Source organism: Prunus mume, linkage group LG2 (assembly GCF_029339155.1).
Source record: "Prunus mume cultivar Tortuosa linkage group LG2, ASM2933915v1, whole genome shotgun sequence".
In the NCBI taxonomy this organism is placed as follows: Eukaryota; Viridiplantae; Streptophyta; class Magnoliopsida; order Rosales; family Rosaceae; genus Prunus; species Prunus mume.
Genome location: NC_142699.1, coordinates 7,329,404 through 7,357,226, shown reverse-complemented (window position 1 = coordinate 7,357,226; position 27,823 = coordinate 7,329,404). Strand labels below are relative to the sequence as shown.

Sequence of the window (27,823 nt, the reverse complement as noted above, 5' to 3'; positions counted from 1 at the left end):
TGTGAGTATTTTTGAAATGAAAAATTATGCGTGTTATAATTTGAATGGATCGATTACACTACATCTTTGTATTACAATCACAAGGAAGAGTTACTCAAATGTAAATTGTGATAACACTTTGAATTATGAGATAATAATTTTACAAATTTATAAATAAACCCAATCCTGTTATTTATAAAAAAACCCAAGCACTATTTAAACATAAAAACACACCCAAAATCAACCCCAAAGTGTGTGTTTATAAATGGGTTTTGAGTGTGTGTAATGATGGGTTTTGGGTGTGTTTATATGTTTAAATAGTGCTTGGGTTTTTTTATCAACCCTATTTTGGGTGTTTTAGTGACTCCCTAATAATTTTGTTAGAATGTGTCGATCTAGAACATTGAAGAGGTACATTTATATTTGCATATGTGCTCTATATATTTTTTTCATTGGAAAAAAAATACTAGTGTTATTGATCAATAAATATTGATTGATAGCTCATGGATTGGTTGTTCAAGATTGTATTCTTCTTGGGTCCACCTAATGCTTGACCAAATGGCTTATTAACATCCACATTATATAATATTAAATTATTTATATAAAGTCACACAAATAATATATATATCTAAACCATAGACATTGTTTTCACCAAGATTCATTTCATAAAATCAGGATTTTGTCAGTGTCACCCTTTCAATTTATGTAAATAAATAATTAAATATAAGCAGAAATATTTAAATTAAACAAATGAGGCAGGCAGACATGCAGATTAGTGTATTATTAAATTTTTATTTTTCACTGATCTCCAGGATGATTAAATAAATTGGGAGTCCATAAGCTTGTTCCACACTGCATCTTGGCGTGCTTAAGAAAGGTTTAAGGCGCTGGGACAACACTATTAAATGCAATAAAATCGTTGTAAAGTGGGAAAAAGGAAAAGGAAAACTTTATTATTCGAGAATTAAACCTTTACTTTAGGTTGCCAACTTGACATTTTAATTTCAGTTTAAATGCATGTATGAACACGTCATGAACTTCATGCACAAAATTCGTAATGATTTGAGTGTAGTTGTTGCTAAGTTAAAGAATCATCAAGCTTAATTGAATGCTGCAGTTGAGATGTTAATTATGTGGCAGCTTTAAACAAAACTTTTTATCCCCTAAAATGGATGACATATATGTTATACAACTACTTTGGTTTACACGAATAATGTCCTCTTATCAAACACGTTAATTGTTGTGTCGATCATTATAAAATGAAATCTTAATTATTTGTACATGTGATCATATTGACATGTTTAACGAGGCTAAAGAGTAATATAAACATACACGAGAAAACTACTATTATCAGTCGTATATAACATATTACACTACAATTCACTCATTTATAATTCAATAGGTAAAATTTAAACGTGTGATAATATTAAAAATGGGGCTATCTGATTCTGAACTCATTATTGAATCTAGGGTCCATATTTCAATGATTAATGAAACGAAGAACCAACAAAATTATTGTTATTTAGAATGTGGGTACAAGAAAATTATAACTCATAAAACCCACCTTCTTCCATGTTTTTAAAAATAACACATTTACCGTTTTACCCTTAGCTTGAACTAAATTTCACTACATGACAACAATATGGCAGTTGAAAAAACAAAAATATCCCCATCAAAAAAGAAGAAGAGAAATTAATAAATTAAATTAACGAATTTTCAAAATAAAAGAAAAAGTAATTGGGGAAAAGACAGTGAGAAAGAAAAACAAAACAAAACAAAACAAAATGCACACACACATGGAAAGGAAACGGAAAGACTCGGAGTCTCTCTGTGTGTCACTCTGTCAGCCCTCCATTTCTTCACTCTCACTTTCTCTCTGTCTGGTTCTTCCTTCTTCGCCGTGGCTCTCTCTCGTTAAGGTCGTTCTTGGGCGGGCGCTGAATTGTATTGATTTCGAGGCATTTATGTTTATGCAATTTCTTCTTCTTTTTGAATGATTGTGTAGTTTGATGACAGTTGGAAATGGACGTTTTTTCTTACCCTAGATTCTGTGATGCTGCTGTGATCTGATCTGCGTAGTTGTTGTTATTTGTTTTTATTTGCTTGTGTTTGTTTAAATTTGTGAATAGTCACATTGTTTGTACTGAATTTTACTTGATTAAATTGGTAATTATTGCTAATTGTGATGTATAGGCGTAAAGATCTGACTTTTTGGTTCAATATTGATCGGTGTTTGATGTGCAGAGTGTTGGGGTTTGATTTGGACTGGGAAAGGAGTTTGTATTGTTTGAGCTGTCACTGTAGCATTTGTACTTTTGTGAACAGTGTTTACTTGTTTGTGAAGAGAGAGTGGGTGTGTGTGTCTGTTGATGGACAACTAGGGATTGGATGCTGAGGAGCTGAGGTTGTGATGCTACTCAGGCAGAACTGCTGGGTTTTGCAGTAATTGGAAGGAAGGGAGTTCTTCGACATTTGCATTGGTGGTGAGGTATTTTTAGTTGATCTCTCCAGTATTGGTTTCATTATTATCTATTTTTGCCTATGTTATTTTCGTGTAAAGTGCCTTTATTTCAGAATGCGGGAGCAATCCTTAGGGCCATGATTTTCTCTTTTTTATTTTATTTTATTTTAGTTGAACAAATAAAAAGAGAGGGAGGATAGAATGAAGAGAAGAAAGGTGAGGTAGAGGGCAAGGAGTATATAGAACAAAACTACAAACCTTATAAATAGATTTCAGATTTTTGTGTTCAAAACCATTCCTTGTATTTTCCTTATTTCGATGAAATCTTGTCAAGTATATGCAGCTTCAGGAATCAGGTCACTCAGTTTTAAGGTCGATTCAGTCAATGAACAATTAAAAATGAATAGTTGAAAGGTGGTTTATTTGTGGTGGGGTTCCACATTTGATAAAATTGTATGCCTATCCCGATTTTCAGGTGGCCAAGGAGAATTCTAAAAGTGGTGTATGGTGCAAATGTCAAAGTCTCCCTCCCCTCAACCGCGAGAACCCATATCTCCTTCTACTTCTCGCTCTAGGTTAGCTATGCTCTATTTGCTCGGTCTCTTTAACTGTGGTGACAAACTGGTATTCTTAGTTCAGAAAATGAATGCTTCACTGATAAATTAGCCACTTAAGTGCTTCGTAAAGCTTTGTACACCAATAATATTGAGCTGGAAAAGCCCAATGAGAAGCCATTTCAGTGGGCTTATTAAATTTTTTATTTTAAAAAATTTAAAATTATTATCTCCTAAACTGTTGACTTTTACTTTTCAAGATATTCAAATGAGTTCATGTTACACACAGGGATGGAACAGCAATGGATGATGAAGAAGGTACAATGGCAAGAGTTGCTCAATTTGTCGAGCAACTACATGCCAGCATTTCTTCACCACATGAAAAAGAACTTATTACAGCACGTTTGCTTGGTATTGCCAAAGCAAGAAAGGATGCAAGAACAATTATTGGTTCGCATTCCCAGGCAATGCCATTGTTCATAAACATTCTCAGGAGTGGCACCCCTGTGGCAAAAGTTAATGTGGCTGCAACTCTGAGTGCCCTGTGTAAAGATGAAGACTTGCGTCTTAAAGTACTACTAGGCGGGTGCATCCCCCCGTTACTCTCACTTTTGAAGTCTGAATCAACTGAGGCTAGGAAGGCTGCAGCGGAAGCTATATATGAAGTTTCCTCTGGTGGGCTTTCAGATGATCATGTTGGCATGAAAATATTTATTACAGAAGGCGTAGTGCCAAACTTATGGAATCAACTCAATCCAAAGAGCAAGCAAGACAAAGTGGTAGAGGGATTTGTGACAGGGGCTTTGAGAAATCTTTGTGGTGACAAGGATGGCTACTGGAGAGCAACGCTTGAGGCTGGTGGAGTAGATATCATTGTGGGTCTTCTGTCTTCCGACAATGCTGCTGCCCAGTCAAATGCTGCCTCCCTTTTGGCTCGTCTCATGTTGGCTTTCAGTGATAGCATCCCGAAAGTAATAGATTCTGGAGCTGTCAAAGCTTTGCTTCGGCTTGTGGGTCAGGAAAATGATGTTTCAGTCCGTGCTAGTGCTGCTGATGCTTTGGAAGTGCTTTCTTCAAAGTCAACTGGGGCTAAGAAAGCTATTGTGAATGCTGATGGCATTCCAGTTCTCATTGGGGCAATAGTTGCTCCATCTAAAGAGTGCATGCAAGGTGAGTGTGGGCAGGCTCTGCAGGACCATGCAACACGGGCTTTAGCAAATATTTGTGGTGGGATGTCTTCTTTAATATTATATCTTGGAGAACTTTCACAGTCACCTCGGCTAACTTCCCCGGTTGCTGACATTATCGGAGCTCTTGCATACACGCTGATGGTCTTTGGGCATAAATCTGGTGCCAATGAGGAATCTGTTAATGTAACAAATATAGAGGATATTCTTGTAATGTTGCTAAAGCCTCGTGACAATAAGCTTGTTCAAGAGCGTGTCCTTGAGGCCATGGCTAGTCTATATGGCAACAACCATCTTTCCAGTTGGCTCAATCATGCACAAGCGAAGAAGGTGCTCATTGGACTCATAACAATGGCTGCTGCTGATGTGCAAGAGTATTTAATACTCTCCTTGACAAGCTTATGTTGCGATGGTGTTGGAATCTGGGACTCCATTGGCAAGAGAGAAGGAATTCAGTTACTTATTTCACTGATGGGATTATCCAGTGAGCAGCATCAAGAATATGCTGTTCAGTTTCTGGCAATCTTAACGGACCAAGTCGATGATAGCAAGTGGGCTATTACTGCTGCCGGCGGGATTCCTCCTCTGGTGCAGCTGTTAGAGACGGGATCTCAGAAGGCGAAGGAGGATGCCGCTCATGTGTTGTGGAATTTGTGTTGTCACAGTGAAGATATTCGTGCATGTGTGGAAAGTGCAGGAGCCATCCCAGCATTTTTATGGCTTTTAAAAAGTGGCGGGTCAAGGGGACAAGAAGCATCAGCTATGGCACTAACAAAGCTTGTCCGAACAGCTGATTCTGCCACCATTAATCAGTTGTTAGCTTTGCTCCTCGGTGACTCTCCAAGCTCAAAGGCCTATACTATCAGGGTGTTGGGTCATGTACTCATAATGGCATCACATGAGGATCTTGTGCATAAAGGTTCAGCAGCTAATAAAGGGCTGAGATCTCTTGTACAGGTTCTCAACTCATCAAATGAAGAAACTCAACAGTATGCTGCTTCGGTCCTAGCTGATCTATTCAGCACAAGACAAGATATTTGTGATATTCTTGCAACTGATGAGATTGTGCATCCTTGCATGAAGCTTTTGACCAGCACCACACAAGTTGTTGCAACACAGTCAGCTCGAGCATTGGGTGCTCTTTCCCGTCCTTTGAAGACCAAAACAAGAAGCAAGATGTCTTATATTGCAGAAGGTGATGTCAAGCCCCTCATCAAACTGGCTAAAACTTCTTCCATTGATGCTGCTGAAACTGCAGTTGCGGCACTTGCCAATCTTCTCTCTGATCCGCATATTGCTGCAGAAGCCCTGGCAGAAGATGTTGTTTTAGCTTTGATAAGAATACTGGGAGATGGAACTTCAGAAGGTAAGAAGAATGCATCCTGTGCCCTTCATCAATTGCTGAAGCATTTTCCAGTAGGTGATGTGCTCACAGGAAATGCTCAGTGTCGTTTTGCTATTCTTGCTCTTGTTGATTCCTTGAATGTATTGGATATGGATGGGACTGATGCTGCGGATGCTTTGGAAGTAGTCGCACTTTTGGCTAGAACCAAACAAGGTGTGAACTTCACTTACCCCCCATGGTCTGCCCTTGCTGAAGTTCCATCAAGCTTAGAACCTCTTGTCCGATGCCTGGCTGAAGGGCCTCCTCCACTTCAGGATAAGTCAATAGAAATTTTGTCTAGGCTTTGTGGGGAGCAACCAGTAGTGCTTGGTGATCTATTGATTGCAAGATCAAGATCCCTTGGTTCACTAGCTAACAGGATAATGCACTCTTCGAGCCTAGAAGTCAGAGTTGGAGGAGCTGCATTACTCATTTGTTCAGCAAAAGAGCACAAACAGAAGTCAATGGAAGTACTTGATGTTGCAGGATATTTAAAACCGTTAACATATGCTTTAGTGGACATGATGAAGCGAAATTCTAGCTGCTCCTCTTTAGAAATTGAAGTCAGAACTCCTAGAGGTTTTATTGAAAGAACTGCATTCCATGAAGGGGATGAGTTTGATGCCCCTGATCCAGCCATTGTCTTGGGGGGTACTGTTGCCTTGTGGTTGCTATGCATAATCGGTGCCTTTCATGCAAGGAGCAAACTCACCATTATGGAAGCTGGTGGTCTTGAGGCTCTCTCTGACAAGCTTGCAGGTTACACTTCCAATCCACAGGTATAAAAGAATTAGTTTACACACACACACACACACACACACACGCTTACCATTAGATAGCTTGTTCTGATGAGCACACACACACACACACACACACGCCTACCGTTAGATAGGTTGTTCTGATGAGCACTTGTATACCTATATCTTTCGTTTTGCTGAATTATATGTTTGATCAAGGTATATGGATACTACATAATTTTGAAGAAATAAATCATTGTTGATCGTGGTGGATTTTAATATGCGAGTGATGCCATCTGTTCATCATAGAGAATCATACCCTTATTGAGAGATGCTACGATGTTTATGTGTGCTACTTACATTCATTAAGAATATGAAATATAACTGAAAGTCTGATCCCTGAAATGCTTTCATACCCCCTGACCTCTTCCTTCCCCCCTTTATCATTTAGTACTGGCATTTTTCCTCTGGTGGTTTGGTTGCCTAAAATACCTTATAACAAACACTATATTTTGGACATATTTTTCTTGCACTAATGAATTTGGATTGAAATCTGATTAGTTGTGATAAGGCGCTTCTCTTTGGCATATATTCTGTATATCGCGTCCTCTTGGTTTCCTTTCAATTTTATTTATAGGACAGCAACTACAAACTATCTTATCTCGTTCTACCAGGCTCTCAATAACCTTCAAATGACTCATAGCTGCTTTCCACGCAAACTGCTATTTTGGTAGGGAACCCTACTAGTATCACTTGCTAGTAACTTTTGAACATTCCTGCTTGTCACATTATTGGACTTGCACAAAAGGCTAGTGTTTATGGAGCTACATTAGTGACAAGAGATGTAACACTGGGGTTCCCAGAGTATAGCTATTGAAGAGCTTTGTAGTTTCTCATTTATAGTTTTGACTGTATCATGGTAGTTGTTGTTTCATGTTTTAGTTGCTTTTTTGGCACACATAAAATATAAATTTTGATATCTTACTAAATTGGTCATCTTTATGAACAGGCAGAATATGAGGATACAGAAGGTATATGGATTAGTGCCCTGCTCCTGGCTGTTCTGTTCCAAGATGCAAATGTTGTTCTGTCTCCTGCAACAATGCGCATCATTCCTTTACTTTCTCTTCTTTTGAGATCGGATGAGGTGATTGATAGGTTCTTTGCTGCGCAGTCAATGGCCAGTCTTGTTTCTAATGGTACTAAGGGAATAATTCTTGCCATTGCAAATTCAGGTGCTGTTGCTGGATTGATAACCCTAATTGGTTACATAGAGTCCGACATGCCTAACCTTGTTACTTTATCAGAAGAATTTTCTCTGGTGCGAAATCCTGATCAAGTTGTTTTGGAGTACCTTTTTGATTTTGAAGATGTAAGAGTTGGATCCACAGCACGTAAATCTATACCTCTGCTGGTGGATCTCTTGAGACCAATGGCAGAACGTCCTGGTGCCCCTCCAATTTCTGTTAAACTCTTGACCCGTATTGCCGATGGAAGTGACACAAATAAATTAATTATGGCTGAAGCTGGAGCTCTGGATGCTCTGGCAAAATACCTGTCTTTGAGCCCTCAAGACTCCACCGAAGCCACAATAACTGAATTATTCAGAATATTATTTAGCAATCCTGATCTAATTCGATATGAAGCATCAGCTAGTTCATTGAATCAACTCATAGCCGTTCTGCGTCTAGGGTCGAGAAATGCTAGATATAGTGCTGCAAGAGCTCTTCATGAACTATTTGACGCTGAGAACATCAGAGATTCTGATTTAGCCAGGCAATCTGTTCATCCATTGGTTGACATGCTTAACTCTGCATCAGAGAGCGAGCAAGAGGCTGCCCTTGTTGCGTTACTTAAGTTGACTTCAGGAAATTCTTCTAAATCATCTTTATTGACTGATGTGGAGGGAAGTCCACTGGAAAGTTTGTACAAAATACTGTCTTGTGCTTCATCCTTGGAATTGAAGAGAATCGCTGCACAACTCTGTTGTGTTCTGTTTGATAATTCCGAAGTCAGAGGAAATCCAATTGCCTCTGAATGCATAGAGCCCCTTGTATCACTGATGCATTCTGATACAAGTACAGTTGTTGAAGCTGGGGTTTGTGCTTTTGAAAAATTGCTGGATGATGAACACCAGGTGGAGCTTGCAACGGCCTATGATGTTGTGGATCTCCTTGTTGGATTAGTTTCTGGTACAAGCAATCAGCTCATTGAGGCTAGCGTCTGTTCTCTCATAAAGTTGGGGAAAGACCGGACCCCATGCAAATTGGATATGGTCAATGTTGGCATTATTGATAAATGTCTTGAGCTACTACCTGTAGCGCCCAGTTCATTATGCTCTTCAATTGCTGAATTGTTCCGCATTTTAACAAATAGTAATGCAATTGCAAGAAGTTTGGATGCTGCAAAAATAGTAGAACCTCTTTTCCTAGTTTTACTCCGTCCGGATTTCAGTTTGTGGGGACAGCACAGTGCATTGCAAGCACTAGTAAATATTTTGGAGAAGCCACAAAGCCTTGCAACTTTAAAACTTACACCTAGCCAAGTCATCGAGCCTCTTATTTCATTTTTGGAATCCCCATCTCAAGCCATCCAGCAGCTTGGCACAGAATTGCTATCTCATCTGCTTGCACAAGAACATTTTCAGCAAGATATTACAACAAAAAATGCAGTTGTTCCTCTTGTTCAGCTTGCAGGAATTGGAATATTAAACTTGCAGCAGACAGCAATAAAGGCATTGGAAAATATCTCCACAAGCTGGCCGAAGGCAGTCGCTGATGCTGGGGGTATATTTGAGCTTGGGAAGGTTATTATTCAAGATGACCCTCAGCCACCTCATGCACTGTGGGAATCAGCTGCTTTAGTTCTCTCAAATGTTCTGCACTTCAATGCTGAGTACTATTTTAAGGTTCCTGTGGTGGTTCTTGTTAAAATGCTGCATTCAACGGTGGATACCACCATCATGGTGGCTCTCAATGCATTACTTGTTCATGAAAGGAGTGACAATTTAAGTGCTGAACAGATGACTGAAGGTGGTGCTATAGATGCCTTGTTGGACCTTTTAAGATCTCATCAGTGTGAAGAAGCATCTGGAAGATTACTTGAAGCTTTATTTAACAATGTCAGGATACGACAAATGAAGGTTTCCAAGTATGCAATAGCACCCCTATCGCAGTATCTGTTGGATCCACAAACCAGATCACAGTCTGGAAAACTTCTTGCTGCTCTAGCTCTTGGAGACCTTTCCCAACATGAAGGGCTTGCAAGAGCCAGTGATTCTGTTTCTGCATGTCGTGCGTTGGTAAGTTTGCTTGAAGATCAGCCAACAGAAGAGATGAAAATGGTGGCAATTTGTGCATTGCAGAACTTTGTCATGAATAGCAGAACAAATAGGCGAGCTGTTGCAGAAGCAGGGGGCATACTGATTATTCAAGAACTGCTACTGTCTCCCAATACAGAAATCGCTGGGCAGACAGCATTACTTATCAAATTTTTGTTTTCTAATCACACACTTCAAGAGTATGTATCAAATGAGCTCATCAGATCTTTGACAGGTAATTCACATTTGCAGTCCTCTGGTTCCAATGCTGATTTGTTCCCCTATAGTCTAAAAGACTAAAGCTAAGCTCATTCTCATGTACATTCTTTGTACATATTTATGAGTTGGTAGCATATGTCTTGATAACCATGTTCATGCTGTCGTTTAAATCTTCCATCGAGGTAGTGAAGAGTGGTTCGGTTCGTGTGTATGTGTGTGTTTCAAATACTCTTATCCTTTCTTTCATTGTGTTCTGTTGATTTATTGGATCCAATGATTGCTGTGTCTTGCAGCCGCATTAGAGAGAGAGTTGTGGTCCGCGGCAACTATTAATGAAGAGGTCTTGAGAGCCTTACATATGATATTCATCAACTTCCCAAAGCTCCATATTTCTGAAGCAACCACTCTCTGCATTCCCAATCTGATTGGAGCTCTGAAATCTGGAAGTGAAGCAGCTCAGGATGTCGTCTTGGACACCCTTTGCTTGTTGAGACATTCTTGGTCAACCATGCCAATAGATGTTGCGAAGTCTCAGGCTGTGATTGCTGCTGAAGCCATTCCCATCCTACAAATGCTCATGAAAACCTGCCCACCAAGTTTCCATGAGAGAGCAGACAGCCTGTTGCATTGCTTACCAGGTTGTTTGACAGTCACAATTAAGCGTGGGAACAACCTTAAACAGGCCATGGGAGGCACAAATGCTTTTTGTCGATTGACAATAGGCAATGGTCCTCCTCGACAAACCAAGGTAATGGTTCCATAGACTAGTTATGTACAAAAAGAAACTGTCTATTTCATAGCCCCTTCTCTTATGTTAGGGGGATGATAAATTGATTGTTTACTCCTGGAAACAGTTTCTTTTTCTTGTCTTTCTCCTATTCCTCACTTCATATGAGGTGTCAGATTCTGGCCTCTTTAGAGCACCTGATCAATCCTGGGCCACATGTACCCCAATCCCATACATACTGGATATTGGATAATTACCAGGGACCCCTTTGGGGGTGGCTCTCAAGGGATTGGCATGATGGTATTTGGAAATAAATGATTCAAAACATTGTTGCTACTGCAGTGACTTGTCAGCATCTAGGTCTGCACTATAATTTTGACATAGCTGCCTGCAAGTTCCCTAATCTTACATTGGTCTTGCAAAGATTTACGAGTTTATTTGTTTCTTTCTTTGAATCTAGATTATATGTATATGTGTATATATATAGATGAGCTTAGTAAATTTGACTCTAAATTTACTGTTTACTTTGCCTCTGGATTTGTCAACACGTGTTGAAGCTGCAAAGTGACTTTGTTTCATACGCTTCTTTAATAAAGAAGTTTCATACTGTACATATTAGTAGTGATGTTTATTACTTGTCTATGCTTTGCAGCTTTTATGTTATACTAAAATGTTGTTTGTCATTAGGTAGTGAGCCACAGTACCTCTCCAGAATGGAAAGAAGGCTTTACGTGGGAATTTGATGTTCCCCCAAAGGGACAAAAACTCCACATCATTTGCAAAAGCAAAAATACCTTTGGAAAGGTAATTAGTTTTCTGTCTCGATCAGCAAGTCATTTACGAGCAGGATGAGCTAATTGTTCAATTTTTTCATAAGTGTAGGCCTTAAACATATATGATGAGTACCCTTCTTGCCTTGATAATTGGCATTGCCACTCTAATTATGTTAGTCCCACAAGTTTTTCTTTTCATTTTGTGATTGTTTGTTTTTCTTTTTTCAGACAACTCTGGGAAGAGTGACTATCCAAATTGACAAAGTTGTGAGTGAAGGAGTATACAGTGGATTATTCAGCCTAAATCATGACAGCAACAAAGATGGATCTTCCCGTACACTTGAAATCGAGATTATCTGGTCCAACAGAATGTCCGACGAAGAAACATGAATGCATCCTAAGGTCAGGTGCAGCAATCTCCCCATGAAGCTGAGAATGCCAGATTAAGTATCAAAATGGGGGTGAGGTTGGTCTGCTTGTAATTAATTTTATGTTTTGAAGGTCCAGTTTTGTAGCATGAAAGATTAAGCTGCTTGAGGAAAGTGTAAATTACATTTATTAGCTTGCGGATACAATAGAGTGAAAATGCGTTCCCACTTTATAAGGGAATTTAAAAGCTCAATAGAAGTTTGTACAGGTCGGTCAGTCAGTCTGTAGATGCTATAGCAATCCGAAGATGCTGAAAAGGTTGGCGTTTGAAATTCTTGCAAAGTTGGAATAGCTTTTTGTTGTACAGGTGTTATGTTTCCGTTATAAGATTAACAATAAAATCCTTAATTGTTTCCTCTAATTAGAGCTATTAATTATAGGGAGTTTCACTAAAACACCCAAAATGGGAGCTGAAATTATAAAAAAACTCAACACCCAAAACACTTTATAAACACACCCAAAACCCATCATTACACACACTCAAAACTCATTTATAAACACACCCAAAAAATATACAATTGTTGACTTTGAAGTTGATTTTGAATGTGTTTCTATGTTTAAATAGTGTTTGAGTTTATTTATAAATTTGTATTAATTATACTCATGGACAAGATTCTCCATAAGCACATTTGCAGATGACACAAGCCTGAGCTCAAAACTTCCCCAAAATTGCCTTGAGGTTTCAAAACTAACATCCGGCATTATAACATCTTGGCATTCTCTCTACTTCTGCATTAACAGAGTAATGAACCAAAACATTTGTCTCATAAACCCACAAATTACACGAGCATAACTACTTCGCAGCAGAAACAAGTGCAGATCGAGCTGTCGTAAAAGAAGCTACCAATGATCCAAGTTGCAACCTATCATTGCACCCAAAGGTCAACCTGTACCTGCGATTCAAAATAACTTGTACTGGTTAATGTTAACTGAAGCTCAGCCAGTTCCGACTTTTAACCGCATAGTCAATTGGTATTGAACAAAATCCAAAAACTAAATCAAAATTATATTGTATCTTTTAATTTTCACAACATGAAAGATTAATTAGAAAGCTTGTCGTAATTTTGTTATACAATCTAGAGTATCATATATTTGCAAGCCCTTAAGGCAGCAATAATTTCTGCTAATGCATTATACCAGTTCCATAATGATTATAGCTGCTTGTCCAATGAAATGACTTTACATCTAATGCAGACAATATTATATTCGCGAAAATATTGACATTAATTTAATCTACACAAAGCCTTTTTGAAGCAAATTGATGCACTCTATCGTTCATTATATTGTGAACATGTGTATCCATTACAACATTGCAATAAGCTTGTATAGTTCAGAATGAAGAAAACAATAAGCAAATGAAAAAGAGAGTAAGACACGGGCACATACTCTATGTCAGCTAAATCATTAATCAACTGAACTCGAACATCTGGTGGCATCTTAATCTTAAAAACGAACCTGTTCAAAGAAAGTAGCATAGATGAGATGAAGCAAGCAAAAATTGTCAAGAACAAATGTAGAAAAATGTGTAAGACTTACATGGTCACTTCTCTTACAATATCTATCAAAGCCAACCCTTTAGTTGTTTTCATATCAGATATTCCTGCAATAAATGAAGTGTAAAATGTAAACACCAAATAACTTTTTCCAGTGGCATACTGCTCTTGCCTATGAGAATAGAATTATCAACAAATAAATAAATAAAATAGTTGAATACGTTTGAAACTCTCAGCAAATGATTCATTCAAAAGCCAGTAGGATATTTGCTCAATGTCTTTGGGCAATGGATTTCCTGTGCAAAGATATACTGCTTCTTCTGTTATCTGCTGCTGTGAAGCCATATGAGTTGACTGTGTACATTGAAATAGGAATCACAGTGTCATTTAAGATCTATTCGTGAAGAAAAAAAAATCATCAATTTCATAATTAAAACTGTCCGTTCAAGATTATTTCTAAATCATACTTAAATACAAAATACTTCAAGGAAGTAAGAATAATGCAATTTGTTCTTAAATAAGAAATATTGCCGCCAAAGCAAAATGATTAGAGGAATGCACAAGTAGCAAACTTTTGAAACATTAAACACACTGCAAGAAAAAAATCAGCAAGTCAACCCAACCACAAGTAATTTGAGTTTCTGCTACAACAGAATTTACTTATACAGTCATACTCAATCACATTGACAATATTAGAGACTAAATACAATGACAATATCATTTGATTTCATAAGATTCTAACATAACAGAAAAATTCATTTCTCTAACCTGTCATTTTATGAATCGCTACATAGCCACACACAGATTTTGCACAGAAAAAGAGAGAGGAATAGACAAATCCACAGAAAAGAAACATCAGAGTAGAGATCTTATAACCTGCAAAATGTTCAGAGCCTTTCTCATGTCACCATTGCTAAGCCGCACAACTGCCGCCAAGCCACTCTCAGACACATCAAGCCTAGTCCAATCCATAAATGTCAACATATCATTATATTTCTGACTGAAGCCAGCTAGAAAAAGCAACAACCATCCCGTTTACTAGTGAAACACATTTTATGATTCAATCCCCTTAACTAGTGAATCACATTTTTAGAGATAACTCTTGATGCATTTAAGGCAAAAATAAAATTTAAAAATCCCCTCTAGCATGAAAACTTGTTGAACAATGCGTAAGCCAAAAAAAAAACTCCAGCAGTACACCTCTTCCCACTTAAACCTGATTCTGATGAAACGGATATAAATAGTAAACTGCTACAGAGGGGAACCTTGCATGAATACCGAGGGTAAAATCAGAGCAAAACTTAACTTTCATCTTCTGGAGGAAGGAAGATGCAAAAGCCAACATCTACACTTAGGCAAAATCAGAACACCCAAAAAATGTGAATTAAACAGTACTTACCCTTCAGTTTCAATAACATGTTTGAGTCTCTCTGAGACATGAAACTCCTCCAGTGGAGCAAATCGAAAACGAGTACATCTTGATTGTAATGCTGGAATAATCTTGTTGACATGATTACAGATTAGTGAAAACCTAGTGTTCCTTGTGTATTTCTCAATCACTACACCAAAAACAAAAGTAGAGAAGGAAAAAGAATCAGTGAAATAACTTGGAACTGATAAACTCTAGTGCATTAAAAAAATTCATACCTCTTCGCAAAGCAAATTGAGCATCCTTTGTCATAGCGTCTGCCTCATCCAGCAAGACCAATTTTACAGATGACTTTGCACTGTCACCCCTGAACCCTTGCTAATCAGTTATATAATAAGGTGACACATGTCCAGTGATTATTAAGCTAAAAAGCAAATTATCTTGGAAATTACAACAGACATAATCAGACCGTAAGATTAATTTACATGGCTAATTGTTGAACATGACAACATTGCACTTGTAAATAACATGCACCAACTAGGTCAAATAATATCACAACGCATAGCCATCTGTGGTGGTCTGAAATCTTACAATCTTAAGAAGGGAGAAAAACAACCAGCAGACCAAACCTGGATATCACCAAAATATAAACTAATAAGATGATTAGCACAAATTGAAGTCTTACCCAAATGAGAAACTCTGTGTGCTAGCAAAATCTTGGATCTGTTGTCGCACAACATCAATACCCCTATCATCCGATGCATTCAACTCCAGAATCATATTGTGGTATTGTGCTCCATAGAGCTTGCGTGCCACAGCAAGAATGGTTGAAGTTTTGCCAGTGCCAGGAGGGCCGTACAACAAGAGGTGTGGCAATCTGTTCTCACTAGTAAGCCTATCAACTATTTAACCCCACCACAAAAAAACAAGATGAATGAATCGATAACAAAACAACTAAAGGGAGGATAACAACTTATAAGCATTGAAATTATCCTCATTTATGCTCTTTATAATTGCTGCAACTCATGCAGAAAATTGAAACATTAGGGAAATGAAGCAAAAACCCTAGGCTCTCCTTATTGATGGTAAGCAAGGGAAAAGTGTGCTTCTTTTCTCTATGTACTCCGTTTCTCAAATATATACATGCATACGAATGTAAACACACAAACGAACATCTTTTCGTTCGCACATTTTTCAGGCAACCAAACATTACAGCAAATAATTACAATGGAGAGAAACTAAACAAGCAAAATCAACAAAAACCCTAAAAAGTGCAACACTTGATATGGCAAATCGTGGGAAGAAGAAATTGCTTACTGGTGTCGACAATGTCGCGGTGAGCGGCGACATCTGCGAGTGACTGAGGACGGTACTTCTCGACCCACGGCGTAGCTTTGCCCTGGGAAGGGGCGGCGGCGACAACGACGTTTATGCCCTTGTTGTTGTTGTTGGGTTTTGGAGATGGGTTGTTATCGTCGTCGATGTCCATGACAGTGATCACCTCCGCCATGGTAGAGTCGACTTCTTAGCTCTTCTCACTGAGAATCGGAGGTTTTTCAGTGAGCCCAGCCAGCAATGGCGCCAACTTGATTTTTGAGGGTGGGATACCCTTTTGGGCTGTTTGGCCGAAAATAAAAATAAAATCTACATATTGGGCTTTGCTTCTCTGGTAAAAACCATAATAATACTAATTTTATTATGAGCTACTTCTGCTCATAATCATCTTTCTTAAGCGGTTTATTAGGTGCGACTTGAAATTTTTATTTAAAATCCAAATATTTTCTTAAGTGATTCATGAAGAAGCACATATAAGTTGATTAAATTTAGTAATTGTGTCCAGTCCAGTTGAAGAAGACATTGACTTGCAGTTTCAGGTTTGAATTTCTATAACATTTTAGTTGTGTGTGTGAGAAATCTCCCTCTTTTTTAGTTTAGATTATCGATTATACTCAAAAGTTGATCGAAGTTAATACACTTTTAGCAATTTCTTGACCCACAAATATTTTAAATTTTTCTGTCAATCTCTTTCAGTGACCTTTTTAGTTGTCACCTTTAACAATTTAAAAAGCAGTCCCAAACATATGAGTTGCATATCAAGTGTTTTGGAGGTCTTGACTACAACAATACCAAACTAGTACCAAATGTTAATGACCAAAGTTACTATAATCAGGTCGGCCGTGTTTTTGTTTGTTTTAATCTAAAAAAAATTGAGGAAAAAATGTTTACAAAATTACTGCCCTGTTTGATAATTATTTTAGTGTCTATTTATAGAGACCATTTTATAAAAAAGGAAAAAGTTGAAAAGGTCACATTGGCTATATCACACACGGCCAAAGACAAAAACTTGACGGAATTTAATATAGGTATATTCTTCCCACTAAAAAACAAGGAAAAAGGAAAAGCAGAAGAATCGTCGGAAGGGCATTTTGGACATTTTACTAGGCATTGAAAATGAAAACCACAGGGCGCAGACAAAAGGAGAAGAAATTCAAAGCACCAAATACTAAAACCAAAGTCTTGTTTTTGGAGGGAGGAGAGGGGCGCTCAGCCTCTCAAACACCAAAAACCAGCTCTACCCAGCGGGCGCCAGAGAAGGCTCTCTCTCATTTAAACCTCCACTCTCCTCCCACTAACTCTCTCTGAACCCAGCTTTTCTCTCTCTACACCCAGCAATGTTCTCCGGCGGCACCTCAAGCTCAAGGTCACAAAGATCCTCCATCTCGCCTTTCCGCTCCCGGAAGCCTGCGGGGTCCACAAAGCCCCCTACGGCGTCGTCTCGGCCGGCCACCCCTTCTTCTTCCACGACGTCGTCTCGGCCCACCCCGTCCAAGCCCTCTCTGTCTCCGCCCTCTTCCTCTGCCAGCCCCAACCCGCCGTCCCCGCCCAATGTCTCCAAGTCCAAGGAAAATGTCACCGTCACCGTCAGGTTTCGCCCCCTCAGGTACTGCTTCTTCTACGATTGGGCTGTTACCTACTTCTCCGTCACCGCCGGGGTGCTTATTTTAGTTTTTTTAAAAAGAGAAATTGATGTTTTGGTTGAAATGTGGGTTTTGACTTTTGGTTTGGGCAGTGCTCGTGAGATTAACAAAGGGGACGAGATAGCGTGGTATGCAGATGGGGATTATACAGTGAGAAACGAGTTCAATTCTTCCATTGCTTATGGCTTTGGTGAGTGTTTTTTTTCCTCACTAATTTTGCATTCAATTATGCTCTTTTTGTTGTTGCTTCAATTTCTGTAGTTATAGACACAAGTATATTTGACTCATAGGCTGCATTTGGAAGTTATGGACTTTGGCATATATTGTTTTATTTGTTTATCGGCGAGTTGTTAGAAACTTTGGTTTTTTAACAGATAAGGTTTTTGGTCCGGCAACAACAACACGCCATGTCTATGATGTTGCTGCACAGCATGTTGTCGGTGGTGTTATGCAAGGGATTAATGGTAAACAGTTTACCCTAATGTGGTTTTAATTATTTTGTTGTTTTCTGATGCAGATATTATATAGGAAGGTTAGTATGTAGATGGTGATGGATATCTTGTTGCTGGCTAAAAACTGCTCTGTTTGTATGCAGGTACTGTGTTTGCATATGGTGTTACTAGTAGTGGGAAGACGCATACAATGCATGTAAGTTGGAGTCTAGAGTATTTGTCTAAAGTCTGGGGTTGTCCTTTCTAGGCCAATATTTTCACTAGCTCATTTTGGACTTTATGGCTACCAGCTGTTCATAAATTTTGCATCTGCAATCTATAGCTGTCTCAGACTGATGCATTGATGCCATTTGAAAAAGAGTCCATGTCATAAGCAGCATTGTTAGTTGTGTTTTCTTTACATTTCACCCCAGTGAAGGGATTCCTTCTTATTCTTCCTGCAGTTTTCTTGCTCATTGTGGACCTTACTGTGATAGATATCTTACTGTGACAGATATCACACGTCTTTCAATTTTTCAGTGTTTGTAGTTTTTATTTTGTATTTCAGGGGGAGCAAAAGTCACCTGGAATTATTCCACTGGCAGTGAAGGATGTTTTTGGAATTATACAAGAGGTAATGGATTTCTCAATTATTAGTAATCTTATTTTTATATATGTATTGTATTTATTTATTTTGAGTTTACATAACCTTTTTATCATGTGTCAGACACCTGGGCGGGAGTTTCTTCTTCGTGTTTCATATCTGGAAATTTACAATGAGGTCAGTTTTATCTAGTTCCTTTGTCTAAAGCTTTCAGTTGGAATGTGGTCATTGTTGTATTAGTCTTTTGAAGTGTAATTTCATTAGGATGGGTAGTGATATATTACCATCTTATTCTTTTGTTCCTTTTGTTTTTCCAGGTCATAAATGACTTACTTGATCCAACAGGACAGAATTTACGAATAAGAGAGGATGCTCAGGTGCTTATGTTCATAAAGGAATTGACACTCTTTTTGTGTGCTGGGCTCTTTCTGTTTTTTTTTTGCTCAACGATAGCTCTTGAAAGATCTTTTCCCTTTTGGTTAGGTTTCTTGCATGTTTTTTTTCTTTATCTAAAGTTCTAAACTGACATAGTGGAAATTTTGTATGCTATAAATGTAATAATATGTATGACTCTAAGAGGACAAGGAAATATGAGTATAGTACAGGAAAAATAAGTTTCTGCACATGGAGTTGGCATGAGTATGGTCTTTGGCCACCTAGAGGATTTCAGCCTACATAATCATACTCTAGAAATAATTTAGAATATGGCCTTTGGATATAGATAAGTTTTAAGATATGTTTAATGGAAAAGAGACAGTTCCAGTTCTTAGAAATCATCTAGTTCATAGTCAATGGTATGGCTTGCCCCAAGCCACCTAGAAAACGGGGTTGTTATCTCGGAAACTATCTCTCTGGAAACATGTTGTGTATGTCTTGCCCCTTGACCATGCATTGGTGGGAGTCTTGTGCATTATGCTGCCCTTTATGTATAGCCCTGATTCATCAATCTTTGCCTCATGTTGCAGTTATAGTATGTTTAGCATCACCTCTTCCCCTTCTCTCATATGCATGATAGAATTTTTTGGCTCAAACTAGTAGTTTTTTGGCCTATGTATTCTGGTGACAAACTTTCACCTGGCAATTTAGCACCCTTAATTCTCAAAAGAAGAGCGACTTTCTCTTCTTTGATTGATACGTAGTATTATGTTAGTTTCAAGGTTTGTCTTTAAATAATTGATTCCTTTGACATTTACTCAAAACTAACCTTAAACCATAAACCTTATCTCCTGAACTGGAACCAGATCTGGTTCTGATTTAATTTCAAGTAATTTGTATCTTGAACTTGTGCGTTTCAGGATTCGTAATTAACATTGACTAAATGCCCTCCAGTTCACATATTGTTAGAAGTAGTTAGACTGATTTGCCAAAATTGTTTAACCTTATCATTTGAAAGTTTTATTTTATTGGGCAGGGAACCTATGTTGAAGCAATCAAAGAGGAAGTTGTTTTATCTCCTGCTCATGCTCTTTCTTTGATAGCAACAGGGGAAGGTATTAACATGATTACTTTTGTCTACACGATATGGGTGGAAACTTTATTGTCTCTGCTTAATGTTCGTATCTGAATCTAATATTACAATTTCATAGGCATTGATAAGCACTGCATTCCCTTTGTCATTTTTCTACACATTGTTGTTGCTTTTCCATCCCATTTGCGTATTCTCTGTATCTTTGCCAGCCACTGTTTGTGCTGCTGAGCACCTTTAACATTCATTTTTTCCTTGAAATTGCAGAACATAGGCACGTTGGTTCAAATAATTTCAATCTACTGAGCAGTCGCAGCCACACTATATTCACATTGGTAACTTTTTTTATTTAATTTCAATGTGATAAAGGTGTCTATTCTGTCACACAAAGCCAGATTCTGTTAGGTTGTTGCCTTTTTTCATCTAATCACTCTTTCCCATGAGTCTTTTCTGAATTTTTAATTTACTCAAAACTACTGATTGTTGAAAGGAATTTTAATTTAAATGTAATCAACCATTTAAAAACAAGTTAAATAACCAATTGTAGACTAATTTATAAAAGTTGTAGTATTTGTTCATATGCTTAGCACTTTCTTTGTAAAGCGATGGCAGTGTCATAAGGCTTTCATGAAGTAGCTACTGAATCTGTATTAATCGCATTACTTTTGGTTCAACTTTTCTAACCTGTAACAATTCATCAGACTATTGAAAGCAGTCCACGAGGTGAGAATCATGATGAAGAAGATGTCACCTTGTCCCAATTGGTAATGCCTTTCTCATCTTTGAAAATGCCCACCATAGTTTAGTTGATCTGGCCCTGCAATCTGGTCAGATATTATTTTCATTTGATGCTGAACCCTATATAATTCAAATTTCCTTGGCAGCACTTAATTGATCTTGCAGGATCTGAAAGTTCTAAAACTGAAACAACTGGATTGCGAAGAAAGGAGGGTTCATACATCAATAAAAGCTTACTCACGCTTGGCACTGTATGATAATGCTTATTTTAGTCTTTGTTGATTTGCGTTGTACTACCTGAAATAAAAATAAGTCCCATAATTCCACCTATTAGCATAATTTTGCCCTTTGTTATTTCATGCATTAATTTTTTCCAAAATTCGTTTATGTTGCAATGAAATTTACTAAAAAGTTCCTAATATTTTAATTTATCATAATAATATAGTATGTTTTGTTTCGCACAGTTCTCGTTTTTATCATCTATCGGTGCATAATTGTGTATATACTCTCTAAATATGGATAGTTAACTTTGTCATGGTTCTTTGATTACTTATCATGGCATGATGTTGGAGAACTGGTCGACTCCAGATAAATTAACATGAGGTGTAGGGCTCGAGATTTTTCATTTGCCTATATGTTGCACTGGGCAATAGATGTTTTCAGTGCATTTCTCAGTAACCTTTTTAATATAATAATTGGCTCTTGTTGCAGGTGATTTCTAAATTGACAGATGGAAAGGCAACTCATATTCCATATCGAGATTCAAAACTCACTCGTTTGTTGCAGTCATCCCTCAGTGGTCATGGGCGTATATCTGTAAGTTCAATGCAACACTTCTGGATCATCCAGTGTTCATGTTATCAGATTTCTCTTTGGAACTATCCAATTAGTTGTCATGTAAGGTATCTTTTTTGTTAATAGTAATGTGGTTAATGATTCTGGAGGATGTTCTTGTTATGGTGGTTTTAGCTCATTTGCACTGTGACCCCTGCATCTAGCAATAGTGAGGAAACACACAACACACTGAAGTTTGCACATCGGAGTAAGCGCGTGGAAATCAAGGCTTCCCAAAATAAGGTGAATTGCAGATTTGTTTTCTAAATTCTTTTTTTTTTTTTTTTTTTTGGGCGAAGTGGAGCTAATAGAAATTATGAATACATGTAACTGTTTCCAATCACATTTTTGTTTCCTTTTAGATTATGGATGAAAAGTCTATTATCAAGAAATATCAGAGGGAGATTTCCAGTTTAAAGCAAGAACTTCAGCAATTAAAACGTGGCATGATGGAGCATCCAAATACAGCTATATCTACTCAGGAAGACCTGGTTAATTTGAAGCTTCAGGTTGGTGCTACTACATTGGGAGAGCTAACAAATATTAGCATACTTTTGTCTGTATTTGTTACTGAAGGCTTTGGGTAGAAATCAATAAAAATCCTATCCTAAGGTCCTTTAGTTAGATCTTTGAACGAAGTCATGTTCTGTCTTCTAATTGTTAGATTAGAGATGGACGGCTGGGATGCATTATGGTTCATCTTAGGCTTTCTTCATTTCATTCTCCCATATTTAGTCAGTCTGCCGAAAATTTAAGGACCTCAGGAGGGAAGAACTATCTATATAACAAGAGGCTAGAACCATATGATATATATATATATATATATATTTTGCCTGACGAACAATATGATAATCTAGATTGGAGTGCAATGTTACAATTCCTTGAGGTGCAAGCTACAGAATGTTTGAAGTCCCTAATGCCATCTATTTAGAACAGCTAATTTCACTCTGGATTCAGTTGTTTGTTGTTTGCATCTAATAAGTATTGTTTTGTCATGTAAAAGCTGGAAGCTGGTCAGGTGAAATTGCAATCAAGATTGGAAGAGGAAGAAGAAGCCAAGGCAGCTTTAATGGGAAGAATACAACGACTGACTAAACTAATCTTAGTGTCCACGAAAAATACTATCCCACCAAGCATATCTGAACGACCTACTCATAGACGGAGGCATTCTTTTGGGGAAGATGAGGTGTGGGATTTTCAGCGGTTAAGATGGATTGCAGATTTGCTGAATTGTATTTTGAGTGACATCTATTGGCAATATGTTCCTTGTTTGTTAGATACCATTGACCCATTTTTTTCTGCAGCTTGCATATCTGCCTGATAAGAAGCGGGAATACCTGGTTGATGATGATGCTGGAAGTTATGCTTCTGAGCTTTCAGTGGAAGGAAGGGATGAGATCACTAATTTAGATGAGTTGGTCAAAGATTACAAAAGAAACAAAAGACGCGGAATGCTTGGATGGTTTAAACTGAAAGTAAGTTCCGGTTTTTTCCTTTGACATATGAGTTGAATGTGGACACCATATATTTATGTTGTTTGTTTGGGAAGGACAAAACATAGGAATTAGTTGATGAGATGACATTCCTCTCCTTTTTAAGCTACAATTTATTTTGTCTGCTCTGTTGGGCCATCATATCTGTATATAACTATCTATCTTTAATAACATACACTACTAAAACGTGTATTTTCATTTAATTTATGCAAGAGCAGATTAATATTTCATTCTTAGCTTTCATTGATATTCTACTGATTGAACTCACCTAGACAAAGCTCAAATGCTTTCTCTACAGAAACCTGAGAATGTTATTGGATTATCACCCAGTGCTGATAGTGAGAGCTCTACAAGTGGGTCACCAGCACCTTCTTCAAAATCTTCTCAAAATAGAGTCAAATTCAGTGATTTGAAGGATGGAGGAAGAAAGTCTGTCAGTAGAAGGGGAGATGATTATACCATTATTGACCCATTTCCGGAAAGAACACAAGCAGGTGATTTGTTTGGTGCGGCTTTTGGAGGTCACCGTTTGCCTCAGGTGAGTGGTCCTTGCTATAAGTATATAAACATCTGATTCAAGTGAATATGGGTCTATATATAATAGAGAAAAGGACTTGTGTGTGTGCGTGTGTGTATGCATGCAGCTGCTTGAAGTGTATTTGTATGAAGTATTCAAAGTGTTGCATGAAGATATAATGTTAAGGGATTACTATAACTACTCTTCTGCAGACGGGGTCCACTATTACAGATCAAATGGATCTTCTTCGCGAGCAAGTGAAAATGTTAGCTGGGGAGGTGGCATTGTGTACAAGTTCTCTAAAAAGACTGTCGGAGCAAGCAGCTAGAAACCCTGAAGATTCACAGCTGAGGGTGAGACATCTCTTTAAATCTAAAAGGACAATTGTCTAAATCTGATTGGTATTCCTGTCTGAGTATTTTATGGTTATTTTGGTTAAAATAGGAACAAATGCGAAAGTTGAAGGGCGAAATTAGTGAAAAGAAGCTTCAGATACATGTTCTAGAGCAACGTATGATTGGATCCTGAGATGACTCCACAAATGTCAAATAACAGCGAAATGTCTCAGGTAACTGTGCATCTTTATGGAGATGGGTTTCAAGAAAAGCTGGATGAACTGATTTCACTACATGAAAGGTTTTGGATTGCCAGATGATAATCTGATAACAATATTTCAGGGCTCTACAAAATTGAAAATATGAAAAGGGCGTTGTTCTTCCTTGTTTTACATTCTACTCTTAGCGATTGTTAACATAGTTGAACTTTCTAATACCATTTCAGCAGAGAATGTCCTATGGCTACATGTCTGCTCTTATCATAAGGCCCTTCGGTCATTTTCGTTTGACATGATTGAATTATCTTAATTTAACAACATAAGAAACAAATCCTTGATTGGGGGATTAAATATAACAAGATCAATATGCAAGGGCCTAATCTAGAAAAGAAAGAAAAAATCTACTTTCACCCTGAAAAATCTACCTGAGCTTAATTGACTATTATTTTAATGTCCTAATTTATTGGTTAAAACTGCATCTCATATGATCCTTCTATTTTTATATAATAACCAATCAGTTTCTGGCCTTTATAGTAGAGGTCTATATTGGTTGTGTTGACTGTCATTTATTTGGTTCCTTAACAATATGCTTGCATTGCTGGTTTTCCAATTTTTATTTAATTATTAATGCATTGTATATGCTTTCTGATCAGTTTGCTACATTCCCATGTAGGCTCTGTCCAAGCTTACTACACAGCTAAATGAGACAACTTTTGAACTTGAGGTTTGTTATTTTTAATCTTTCATAACATATTTCAATTATGAATGCTAAAAATATTCTACTAAGTTGATCACTCTGTCTTGGGATGATCATTCAAGATTAAGACAGCAGACAATAGGATACTTCAGGAGCAACTACAAATGAAGGTAAAATATAAAGATTTGTAATCCCTTATTAAATACTTGCATTTGTGTCTTTAATTTTTTTAATCATATTGTTACTTTCGCAGATTTCAGAGAATGCAGAAATGCAAGAGACCATTCTTCTGCTAAGACAACAGCTCAATTCACAACAAATTTCTGATAGCGAGGCTACCAGACTAGAGACATGTTCCAAAAAACTAGTGCAAAAGAACAATGAAGAAGGAGAAAGGTTTGGTCTGTGTCAAGAAACTTGTGCTGATGAAAATACACCAACCAGTGTGATGAGCTTAAACAGAATCCTTTCCCTTGAGGACTCCAAAGAGTGCAACAAAGATGCATTTTTGAATTCCCAAATCCATGTACAGGTATTCTTGTTCTTCCTGGCATCTTCAGAATGAAGACACCCAATATTCACCCTTTGTCCTTTTGATCTTATTCGTTTTACTTGATGGAATGATGATATATTTTATATTGCTATGTTGTCACCAGTGCCCTTTTAATTTATTTTCTTAGGCTTCTGAAATAGAGGATTTAAAGCAAGACAAGGTGAAACTTTCTGAGGAAAAGGAGGGGCTTGAAGTTCAGAATATGAAACTTTCAGAAGAAGCATCATATGCTAAAGAGTTGGCTGCAGCTGCAGCAGTTGAGCTTAGAAACTTGGCTGAAGAAGTAACCAAGCTTTCTTATGAAAATGCAAAGCTGATTGGTGACCTGGCTGCTGCAAAAGAGGTTCAGTGCCAATCAAACTGTTGTCAGAGGCCCACTTCATATGATTTTAAGCGAAATAACGTAAATGGAGCTCGAGCCGGAGGCCATAAAAAGCCAGAGGATGTAGTTTTGGTTGAGGAGCTACAAGGGGAACTTAGTGCAAGATGTCAAAGAGAAGCTGCTCTGGAAAAAGAACTATCTGAAAGAGATCAGATAGAAGATGATTTACGAAGAACATTAGACAAAGTAAAACAACGTGAAGTTGATTTAGAAAATGAGCTGGCAAATATGTGGGCGCTGGTTGCAAAGTTGAGAAAGTCTGGCATTAATACCGAGGATGTGTCACTTCAAGGGGTTCATGTACCTGAAAGTTCACGTATAAGAGTTAGAAATGGGTTTCCGCCATGTAATGTTCATTCAGATGTTATGTTCAAAGACAATGAAATCCGTGAAAACCTGAACGAGATGGGCACATTAGAAGATTTAAGAGCCAGCTATCAGAAAGAAAGGAGAAAATGCAAAGAGCTAGAATGCTATGTTTCTAGACTGAAGGTATGTACTTTAGTGATTTATCTTTTGGGAAATTACAGATAGCCATCTGCAGTTTACCCCAGTTCCATGAATGATCCGGTTGGTTATCTGCGACGTGTCCCACTGTGGTTTAAAAAATCTTATTGACTGTCAATGGCAATTGGTCATCCATTTATCTCCACCCTTCCCTTCCTCCCTGAACATGAATGGAATAATACTATGACACATGTTATTATACATCAGGAGCTGTTAATATTTGAAGCTGATCTTTTGAATGAATAACAGCTCTATGCTAGACATAGTCTCATTTACATCATAAAGTCCTCAATTGAGCGCTATAATTGAAATATGGATCAAAAAGTGTTTAAAAATATTATTAATTTTCAGGGTGAAGATGTTGCTGGCCTGGATGTTACAGCTCTTGAAGAATTGCAGAACCTTCATGTTGAGGCTATAACGAAGATTTGCCATGCAAAGGTGATTCTCCGTTTGCTGCGTTAAGTTGATCAACAATTTTGCTGCTTTTTTATTTTCACTCACACATGGTTTTTTCTACTCATGTTTGCTATCTTGTTCAGTTATTACATCTGTTTCTTTGCAAACTAGTTTGATGTTGACCTGGTTTTCTTCTGTTTTGGCTGACAATGTTTTGGGATTCCTTCTAATCCTTAATTTTTACTGATAATATATCTTATAATAAGCAGTGCGCGAATCGTGTCTTTTAGCACGCTGAGCTCAAACATCATACAGAATCTATTGACGCACGGATTTAGATACTTCAGGTCCGTTTTTTATATGGTTCATTTTCATTAGCAAATGGGAATTGCTATATTGCTCGTATTGCCCATTTTCTATTATGAATTATATTTGAGACGGCACTTGTAACTGTAAATGGTGCAGTGCATCTTATCATTTTAAGAGGTGAAAATATTTCATCCGCCGTGGATACCAAGTTGAGTTTGTGCTCATTGATAGCATGTAAATGGATAATTAGTGTGATGTTCTTTATTGGTTAGTGTGCACTTCTTGAACTTGTAACGGTACTGATGAATCATACTCTGCACTTCTTGCAGGTAGTTTGCAGGTGTAATCAATTTTGTACAGAATGGGAACAGTAACCGGATTGATTTATGTCTCCAATTATCGGCTTCCAGGCACAAATCAAGGAAGAGCTTAGGAAACGATCGTTGAGGAGATGCAATTTTCTTGCAACTTGAAAATTCATGCGACTAGTTAGCTGCAGAGATGATTCAGATCAGAGATATTGCCATACATGAATTTATCTAAACGCATGTATTATCACGTAATATACCCGCTTACATTTCCCACTTTGTAAGTTCACAAAAGACAACTAGAACTAACTTCTTTTTTCTTCTCTCTGCTAGAGTAGTAGACAAAAGAACTATTGTAAAACTCCTGTGACCAAAATGTTGTATGTATCTGCTACATATATATTTATATATTTATATATTTTGG

General features: G+C 37.7%; 3 protein-coding genes across 8 annotated transcripts; 2 read left to right on the top strand and 1 right to left on the bottom strand.

Annotated features, from left to right (window-relative positions):
• Positions 1-1,732: 1,732 nt before the first annotated feature.
• On the top strand, positions 1,733-12,073 carry LOC103319796 (CELLULOSE SYNTHASE INTERACTIVE 3). 3 transcript variants are annotated; one of them, XM_008221388.3, is made up of 8 exons: positions 1,733-1,898; positions 2,224-2,467; positions 2,916-3,015; positions 3,284-6,344; positions 7,312-9,856; positions 10,134-10,588; positions 11,255-11,371; positions 11,569-12,073. In XM_008221388.3, the coding sequence occupies exons 3-8, from the start codon at positions 2,945-2,947 to the stop codon at positions 11,728-11,730; spliced, it is 6,411 nt and encodes a 2,136-aa protein (XP_008219610.3). In that variant the 5' UTR covers positions 1,733-1,898; positions 2,224-2,467; positions 2,916-2,944; the 3' UTR covers positions 11,731-12,073. The 3 variants fall into 3 exon arrangements, with proteins under 3 accessions (XP_008219610.3, XP_088903195.1, XP_088903196.1); XM_089047069.1 differs by having other exon boundaries at positions 1,757-1,898; positions 2,224-2,462; XM_089047070.1 differs by having other exon boundaries at positions 1,794-1,923.
• Positions 12,074-12,219: 146 nt separating this feature from the next.
• Positions 12,220-16,279, bottom strand: LOC103319797 (replication factor C subunit 3). 4 transcript variants are annotated; one of them, XM_089047072.1, is made up of 10 exons: positions 15,949-16,279; positions 15,317-15,533; positions 14,910-14,989; positions 14,662-14,821; positions 14,463-14,513; positions 14,139-14,220; positions 13,484-13,616; positions 13,306-13,369; positions 13,156-13,224; positions 12,220-12,662 (listed from the first exon to the last, which is right to left on the bottom strand). In XM_089047072.1, the coding sequence occupies exons 1-10, from the start codon at positions 16,139-16,141 to the stop codon at positions 12,563-12,565; spliced, it is 1,149 nt and encodes a 382-aa protein (XP_088903198.1). In that variant the 5' UTR covers positions 16,142-16,279; the 3' UTR covers positions 12,220-12,562. The 4 variants fall into 4 exon arrangements, with proteins under 4 accessions (XP_088903198.1, XP_088903197.1, XP_016647317.2 ...); XM_089047071.1 differs by having other exon boundaries at positions 14,910-14,998; positions 15,949-16,278; XM_016791831.2 differs by lacking the exon at positions 14,463-14,513 and having other exon boundaries at positions 15,949-16,278.
• An 854-nt stretch (positions 16,280-17,133) lies between these two features.
• LOC103319798 (P-loop containing nucleoside triphosphate hydrolases superfamily protein) lies at positions 17,134-27,607 on the top strand. The gene is given in 26 exon segments (XM_089045137.1): positions 17,134-17,572; positions 17,702-17,799; positions 17,984-18,073; positions 18,205-18,257; positions 18,609-18,674; positions 18,768-18,821; positions 18,962-19,021; positions 20,056-20,134; positions 20,377-20,444; positions 20,811-20,873; positions 20,994-21,098; positions 21,559-21,663; positions 21,817-21,924; positions 22,044-22,190; positions 22,685-22,867; positions 22,986-23,156; positions 23,473-23,712; positions 23,904-24,044; positions 24,136-24,215; positions 24,217-24,259; positions 24,918-24,968; positions 25,064-25,111; positions 25,195-25,473; positions 25,622-26,368; positions 26,735-26,824; positions 27,421-27,607. Coding segments are annotated over 26 exon segments (3,483 nt in total). The 5' UTR covers positions 17,134-17,303; the 3' UTR covers positions 27,466-27,607.
• The last annotated feature ends 216 nt before the right edge of the window (positions 27,608-27,823 follow it).

What these genes read in the sequence shown, in the direction of transcription:
- LOC103319796 (XM_008221388.3), top strand. Translation starts at nt 2,945, where the DNA reads ATGGTGCAAATGTCAAAGTCTCCCTCCCCTCAACCGCGAGAACCCATA. An exon ending in GTTACACTTCCAATCCACAG is followed by an intron (nt 6,345 to 7,311) that starts GTATAAAAGAAT and finishes CTTTATGAACAG; the next exon opens with GCAGAATATGAGGATACAGA. An exon ending in GCAAAAATACCTTTGGAAAG is followed by an intron (nt 11,372 to 11,568) that starts GTAATTAGTTTT and finishes TTCTTTTTTCAG; the next exon opens with ACAACTCTGGGAAGAGTGAC.
- LOC103319797 (XM_089047071.1), bottom strand. Translation starts at nt 16,141, where the DNA reads ATGGCGGAGGTGATCACTGTCATGGACATCGACGACGATAACAACCCA. An exon ending in CATGTTATTGAAACTGAAGG is followed by an intron (nt 14,514 to 14,661) that starts GTAAGTACTGTT and finishes TCCCCTCTGTAG; the next exon opens with CAGTTTACTATTTATATCCG. An exon ending in AGGCTCTGAACATTTTGCAG is followed by an intron (nt 13,617 to 14,138) that starts GTTATAAGATCT and finishes CAATGTACACAG; the next exon opens with TCAACTCATATGGCTTCACA.